Below are 8,455 nucleotides of genomic sequence, written 5' to 3'. Positions count from 1 at the left end.
TGTTTTTTGAAAATACGCTTGCCTTCAGAACATGTCGTGAAGCACAGAAAAATTTATACTTCAGTGTGATTATTATGTATATTTTTAAATATTATAATGGTCAATTGCAATGATTAGCAACAATTTTACAACGACTATCTAATAAGATAGTTTACTACTGATCTATAACTAAATTTGTACACATAGAAGTACGATGAAATATATAAATTGATATAATATCTGCCGAGAATATCAGTATAGAACAACATAGAAACAAGTTACGAAAAACCATGCCCACGAGATATATGAACCCGCGCGCAAGCAACCGCGACCTATACCGCGACAATCACAATTTGTGTCCGGCGACAGACGGACTACTACGGCAATAACTTGTGTCGCGACAACCGGGACCTACTACGAAATAACTTGTGTCGGGACAAACGGACCTTACTAACGGCAATAACTTTTGTCGCGACACGGACTTTACTACGGCAATAACTTGTGTCGCGACAAACGGACCTAACTACGCGCAATAACTTTGTGTCGCGACAACGGACGAAGTACTTACGGCAATAACTTTTGTCGGCGACAACTGAGACTACTACGGCCAATAACTTTCGTGTCCGGCGACAACGGACTACTACACGGCCAATAACTTCTGATCGTCGCGACATACGGACCTACGCTCGGCTCACGAATCGTGAAGCCGTTACACGGTTTTCGAATACCCAGCCATGACGGACACGGTACGGCATCGGCAGCGGTGTGTCTACCCATCAATCTGTACGTTGGCGGGCGGAAGCTCGCAGTCGCCAAGCTCCCGGAGCGAAGTTCGTCGAGTCCCCCGTACACTGCTGACAACTGCTGTGAACAGTTTGGCCTGTTTTTTTTTCCCACGGCCAGCGTCAAGTCTTGATCTGCTGAGTCGTTAGTCCTAGTTTTCCAGTCGGGCACACGGCCACCAGTGCTGCAGGGGTGGCGACCATCGAATATTCTGAGGTTGAAAGGCCGAGGAGAGACCATAGTATTACCACAGCAGATGACACAACACACAGAATAACACCTACCTGGTAAGCGAGCCGCCATCCCCGCGATGTATGGAATTATTTCGTCGAAGTCTCGTGAATTACTTCTGTTCCCTCGTAGCGTCACTCGCGGTATCGCATGGTTTGTCATCCATGCGAATAGAGCGTTCGCTAGCCTTTAAACAGCCAGGCATGCCGAGCAGCATTACACAGTGTGTTAGCATTCTGTTCTTATCCTCACTTCTAATCCTAGTATATTATACACACCATCTTAGATGCCTCGTGGTGTGTTGGCTTGGCTTGCTGCGTGCGTGCGTGCGCCTGTGTGTGTGTGCGTGCGTGTGCGCGCGTGACGTAGCGTGCGTGCTAGTGTGCGCGTGTGCGTGCGTGGTGTTGCTGTGTGTGTGCTGTGCTGTGTGTGTCGCCCGCGCGCGCTACGATACACATGGTGTGCTTTTGCGTCGTGTGTGGTGTGTGTATTGCGTCTTTCAACGGTGTTAGCGATTAAACATATGACTATCACTACAACTATAACTAAAATAAACTAAAGACTAAAACTAAACTAAACTAAACTAAAACTAAATTAAACTAAACTAAACTAAACCAAACCAAACCAACCCAACCCAAACTAAACTAAACTAAACTAAACTAAACTAAACTAAACCAAGCTAAACTAAACTAAACTAAAACTAAATTAAACTAAACTAAACTAAACCAAACCAAACCAACCCAACCCAAACTAAACTAAACTAAACTAAACTAAACTAAACTAAACTAAACTAAACTAAACTAAACTAAACTAAATTAAACTAAACTAAACCAAACCAATTAAACCAATTGTAAGGCAAACCTAAAATAAGCTTAACACAACGCAGTATCGTAAACCTTGCACCAGGGCTATACTTGGCATCATAAAACCCCACCGATGATATGGTCTCGTTAATTTAATTATTAGCGCTAAAGGTCAGGCGTTTTCTAATGGAGCCATGCCAGCTAGTAGCAACACCATTCAAGATACGAATGCCAATTGCAGTAGCAGAGGGAATAATGCTAAATTCCGCGTTCATGCGTCAGCACATTAACATGACACTGGGAACAAGTTTTTAGCGCGACCACACGTGCGCGGTTTACGGTGCGGTGGGAACGAGATGTAAATTTCGTATTTAGAGCAGGCAAATATTTTCACAGTTGTTAGAAGTAAGGCGCGACGCTGAGTTGTGATTGCGTGTCAGCTAAATACATAGGACTACGTATTCATACGAGATCGACTTATGTATCATAATGAGCAATTAGTATTACTGGCAAAGAAATACTCATGACATCGTAGAGCACCGTCTACATTAAGCCCCGTGTTAATCCCCCTTACCGCAACTATAGCGAATGAGGTGTGTTTAAATCGAACAAAAAAACAAAACAAAAATGCCCGTAATAATTCGGTTATTTCCTCATACCGGTTACACGTGTGCGTTCCCACTGCCGTTCGTTCGTTATACTCGTTGTTCAAAGAGTTCAAAGTCAGCTGGCGGTGATGGTGGGTTCCGCTCCAGTGCAGTAGCAGCGCAGTCTCAGCCGCGTCCTTTCGTCTGTCCGCACTGCGACCTAGCACGAACTACACCAACTCCGCGGCCATCCCGGCACAGTCTGCATGTCCACCAGCGCGACAGTGACCCTGCAGCATCGCAACACGCATGCAGTGTAGCGCGCGGGGTCGGCGTGGACCACGGAAACAACTCTAGCTCCCAACCGCCACGCCTCCTCACGCACAGGATGATGAGGCGGTGCTAAGGGGAGGGGGATGGGGGCTCGATAAACGCTGTCTTATCGCCACCACCAACGCCGAAGCAAAGCGAATTACACACATGTGTGTGTGTAGGGCCTATACAGGCGAGGAAAGTTCGCGCGAACGTCGCCCAACCCGCGTGCAAAATGGCCGATCGTTAACCGGTTTCAGGACGGCGAGTAACGTTGGTAAATATCGGCGTTCAGAAAAAAAGCGGCTTAAATATGCGCAGCTGCCAGCGGCACAGGGGAGGCTGGGTACAAAGTGGGGGGGGGGGGAAGGCATTCATGGGGAGAATGAATGAATACTCTATGCTGCACTACTATACTATAATATGACGCTATACTACTACTATACGATACTACGATAACGCACTATTACTATACTATTGCTATGCCGTGCTACTATAGTATATTCCTATAACACACGGAGTGAATAAATACACCCCAATTATACCCCAACTGTACCACTACTATAGTGCATGTAAGCTGTTGCTAGCTGTGCGGGTGACAAGCTTCCATAGTGCCATAGTTCCATAGCTACTATAGTGCGGGTGCATACTCACGCTGCCATATAACCCTGCCGTTAAAATAACTGCAATTTACAACCTTTCAATCAAGAATCGGAAAAGGTAGAATCATTAGAGGCAGAGGAGTATGTTTTTCACTAAAAGAATTCGGTTGAAATTAGGCATAAGAAAAGTTTGTATCGTCTTGTGAAAATGTACCATTGTATGACCGATTAAAACTACAAATCTGTATATTTCAATAGTTTGTTCTGATAGTCTGGTGTCCCTTACCAGCTGGAACCGCCGTTATCAAAAAGCTTGCTGCTGCACATACACTCATGTTGATGAAGACCGCCCATCGTCTGCCCAGTAACTGCATGATAGGCCAAGATGCGAAATATCCTATACGACAAGGAAAGGCGTATATCCGACTCAAATTACGGCTTCAACAACTTTCATCATTCTAGCGCAGCTGTGAAATCCGTCTGTTTAATTACGTCAGTACGATGAGTTCACGTATTCTCAGTCAACTAATACTACATCCACTACCTCTTTAAAATGCATAATTTTGTTAATTTGTCACTTTTCATCGTCATAATAATGTGTAATTCATATAGTCCAAACTAAACAAGTTGCAATAACGGTGCACTTAGGCAATTATGTCACACATTTCGACGATCATAGACATGTTGACGATCAAAGGCGACGCGTTATTACTAGCTATTATTGCCACGCATGATTATTGCTCACCCATCCCTTCAACCGCAGCGGAAAAGAAGAAAACCAGGTATGGATTTTCCCCTATGACGCCCGACGTGCCTGCAGCATAGGTCTGGCCTATGTACACCATCGCGTTTGTAACCCTAAAACATAAGCGTCAAGTATATACTACACGCAAACACGGATTTAATAAATATAGAAGCCCGCACACAGAGATCGATCTTAAATCCATAGATTTAAGAATATTTTTATATATTTAAGCATAAGATAAAGAAAACACGAAATGGTGTAAAGCACCGACAGTAGCCAAAAAAAAAAGAAAAAAACGCCTCACCCTATTCTATTCACAGGCATAACTTGAGCCGTGTGGATTTTAAATGACTGCAACCATCTATATAGCTGATTACAATCTCTTCTGATTTCGATCATAATTATCGTTATGGTTAAGACTACTACTCACCAAACTACTAGGATTACCACAAATTTCTTCATTAGATATCGGAACTTTAGCACGGTCAATAAGTTTCCCTGTTCACTGGGCGACGTGTGGTCAGCCTAAAAAATAGGTGTCAACTCCGGTGAGTTTGAAGAAGAATACTGCCATGTACAATAGCATTAGCAAGACTAATGCGAGGTGCGTTGGAAAGGTGTGATATCGTTTGATATAATTACGTGTTACGTTAGAGTGATACATATGTTAACAAATTTGTAGATTAACAAAGTTTATTGTCTCTCTGTCTTTCTGTCTATCTGTCTACCTCTCTCTCACTCTCTCTCTCTCACTCTCTCTCTCTCTCTCTCTCTGGCAATTATCCTCATATAACAATACATTGCATACTTTTACAATAAAAATTTGAAATCATAAAATTGGATAATTACCGAAGGATATATACCAAAAGCATGACTAGCACACTTATTTACATTGTGGTCGCTTGTTTTGCTATGCCTTAATTGAATCTAACAATTGTGTACTACTATCAGAACAAACTATTGAAATATACAGATTTTGTAGTTTTAATCGGATCATACAATGGTACATTTTCACAGACGATACAAACTTTTCTTATGCCTAATTTCAACCGATTCTTTTAGTGAAAAACATACTGCCTCTGCTCTAATGATTCTACCTTTTCCGATTCTTGAATTGAAAGGTTGTAAATTGCAGTTATTTTAACGGCAGGTTATATGGCAGCGTGAGTATGCACCCGCAACTATAGTAGCTATGGAATATGGCACTATGGAAGCTTGTCCCCGCACAGCTAGCAACAGCTTACATGCACTATAGTAAGTGGTACAGTTGGGGTATAATTGGGGTGTATTTATTCACTCCGTGTGTTATACGGAATATACTATAGTAGCAAGCGGCATAGCAATAGTATAGTAATAGTGCGTTATCGGTAGTATCGTATAGTAGTAGTATAGCGTCTATTATAGTATAGTAGTGCAGCATAGAGTATTCATTCATTCTCCCCATGAATGCCCTCCCCCCCCCCCCACTTTGTACGCCAGCCTCGCCTGTGCCGCTGCGAGCTTGCGCATATTTAAGCCGCTTTTTTTCTGAACGCCGATATTTACAACGTTACTCGCCGTCCTGAAACGGTTAACGATCGGCCATTTTGCACGCGGGTTGGGCGACGTTTCGCGCGAACTTTCTCGCCTGTATAGGCCCTACACACACACATGTGTGTAATTCGCTTTGCTTCGGCCGTTGGTGGTGGCGATAAGACAGCGTTTAATCGAGTCCCCCCCCCTCCGCCTTAGCACCGCCTCATCATCCTGTGCGTGAGGAGGCGTGGCGGTTGGAGCTAGAGTTGTTTCCGTGGTCCACGGCCGACCCCGCGCGCTTACACTGCATGCGTGTTGCGATGCTGCAGGGTCGACTGTCGCGCTGGTGACCATGCAGACTGTGCCGGGATGGCGCGCGGAGTTGGTGTAGTTCGTGCTAGGTCGCAGTGCGGACAGACGAAAGGACGGCGGCTGAGACTGGCGCTGCTACTGCACTGGAGCGGAACCACCAATCACCGCCAGCTGACTTTGAACTCTTTGAACAACGAGTAATAACGAACGAACGGCAAGTGGAACGCACACGTGTAACCGGTATGAGGAAATAACGCGAATTATTTACGGGCATTTTTGTTTTGTTTTTGTTCGATTAAACACACCTCATTCGCTATAGTTGCGGTAAGGGGGATTAAACGGGGGCTTAATGTAGACGGTGCTCTACGATGTCATGAGTATTTTTTGGCCAGTAATCTAATTGCTGCCATTAGATACATAAGTCGCTTCGTATGAATACGTAGTCCTATGTATTAGCTGACACGCAATCACAACTCAGCGTCGCGCTTACTTTAACAACCTGTGAAAATATTTTGCCTGCTCTAAATACGAAATTTACATCTCGTTCCCACCGCACCCGTAACCGCGCACGTGTGTGTCGCGCTAAAAACTTGTTCCCAGTGTCATGTTAATGTGCTGACGCATGAACGCGAATTTAGCATTATTCCCTCTGCTACTGCAATTGGCATTTCGTATCTTGAATGGTGTTGCTCTAGCTAGGCATGGCCTCCATTAAGAAAACGCCTGACCTTTAGCGCTAATATATTAAATTAACGGAGACATATCATCGGTGGGGTTTTATGATGCCAGTATAGCCTGGTGCAAGGTTTACGATACTGCGTTGTGTTAAGCTTATTTTAGGTTTGCTGCTACAATTGGTTTATTGGTTTAGTTTAGTTTAGTTTAATTTTAGTTTAGTTTAGTTTATTAATTAAGTTTAGTTTAAACTTTTTTTTTTTTTAGTTTAGTTTAGTTTGGGTTGGGTTGGTTTGGTTTGTTTAGTTTAGTTTAGTTTAATTAGTTTTAGTTTAGTTTAGTTTAGCTTGGTTTAGTTTAGTTTAGTTTAGTTTAGTTTAGTTAGTTTAATTTAGTATGATTAGTTTAGTTTAATTTAGTTTTAGTTTAGTTTAGTTTAGTTTGGTTTAGTTTAATTAGTTTTAGTTTAGTTTATTTTAGTTTAGTGTAGTGATAGTATAGTTTATGCCTAACACCTTGAAAACGCACATACACACACACACACACGTCAAACACACCAGACACCGCGCGCGCGCACACACACACACACACACACACACGCACACACAGCGCACGCACCGCGCACACCGCACGCACGCACGCACGCGCGCACACGCACGCACACACACACACGCACGCACGCACGCACGCAAGCAAGCAACCCACCACGCACGCATGTAAAATGTGTGTATATATATAATTAGAAGTGAGTAAAAACAGACATGCTAACACACTGTGTAATGCTGCTGTGCATGCTGCTTGTTTAAAGGCTAGCGGAAACGCTATTCGCAATGGATGACAAACCATCGGATACCCGCAGTGACGCTACGAGGGAACAGAAGTACATGGACTTTGACGAAATAATTCCATACATCGGGGATGCGGTCGCTACCAGGTAGTGTTATCTGTGTGCTGTGGTCATCGTGGTGGTAACAGGCTTCCCGGCCTTCAACCAAATATTCATGGTCGCCACCCCTGAGCACTGGTGCCGTGTGCCCGACCTGGAAAACTCAGGGACTAACGACTCAGCAGATCAAGACTTGACGCTGCCGTGGGAAAAGAAAAAAGGCAAACTCGTTCACAGCAGTTGTCGCATGTACGACGTGAACTTCCTCCGGGAGCTTGGCGATCGAGTTCCGCCCGCCAACGTACAGTTGATGGGAGACAACCGCTGGCCGACCGTACCGTGTCGTCATGGCTGGGTATTCGACAAAACCTGGTACGGTTCCACGATCGTGACCGAGGTAGGTCCGTTGTCGCGACACAAAGTTATTGCCGTAGTAGGTCCGTTGTCGCGACACAAAGTTATTGGCCGTAGATAGGTCTCAGTTTGTCGCCGACAAAAGTTATTGCCGTAGTAGGTCCGTTGGTCGCGACACAAAGTTATTGCCGTAGTAGGTCCGTTGTCGCGACACAAGTTATTGCCGTAGAAAGTCCGTTGTCGCGACAAACGTTATTGCCGTAGTAGGTCCGTTTGTCCGCGACACAAGTTATTTCGTAGTAGGTCCGTTGTCGCAACACAAGTTATTGCCGTAGTAGGTCCGTTGTCGCGACACAAATTGTGATTGTCGCGGTATAGGTCCGTTGCTTGCGCGCGTTCATATATCTCGTGCATGAGTTTTTCGTGAACTTGTTTTATGTTGTTCTAACTGATATTCTCGCAGGATATTATATCAATTATTATTTCATCGTACTTCTATGTGTACAATTTAGTTAAGATAGTAGTAAACTATTATAGATAGTCGTTGTAAAATTGTTCTTAATCATTGCATTACTTTATAATATTGTAAAAATATACAATTAATCATCACTGATATATAATTTTCTGTTGCTTCACGACATGTTCTGAAGCAAGCGATATTTTCAAAAACA

The 8,455-nt window shown here is 43.9% G+C and overlaps 1 protein-coding gene across 1 annotated transcript in view; it reads right to left on the bottom strand.

Moving 5' to 3' along the window:
* LOC106805820 (organic cation transporter 1-like) overlaps window positions 1-8,455 on the bottom strand; it is a 31,016-nt gene that overhangs the window by 8,965 nt on the left and 13,596 nt on the right. The window contains exons 5-7 of the mRNA XM_014807560.1: window positions 4,473-4,567; window positions 4,043-4,155; window positions 3,584-3,694 (exon numbers count right to left, since the gene is read on the bottom strand). Coding sequence (XP_014663046.1) covers window positions 3,584-3,694; window positions 4,043-4,155; window positions 4,473-4,567 — 319 coding nt within the window. The remainder of the gene's footprint in view (window positions 1-3,583; window positions 3,695-4,042; window positions 4,156-4,472; window positions 4,568-8,455) is intronic.

Source organism: Priapulus caudatus, unplaced genomic scaffold, assembly GCF_000485595.1.
Source record: "Priapulus caudatus unplaced genomic scaffold, Priapulus_caudatus-5.0.1 Scaffold128, whole genome shotgun sequence".
Taxonomy (NCBI): domain Eukaryota; kingdom Metazoa; phylum Priapulida; class Priapulimorpha; order Priapulimorphida; family Priapulidae; genus Priapulus; species Priapulus caudatus.
Note: the sequence above shows the minus strand (reverse complement) of the source record. Positions and strands in the feature narration are given on the sequence as shown.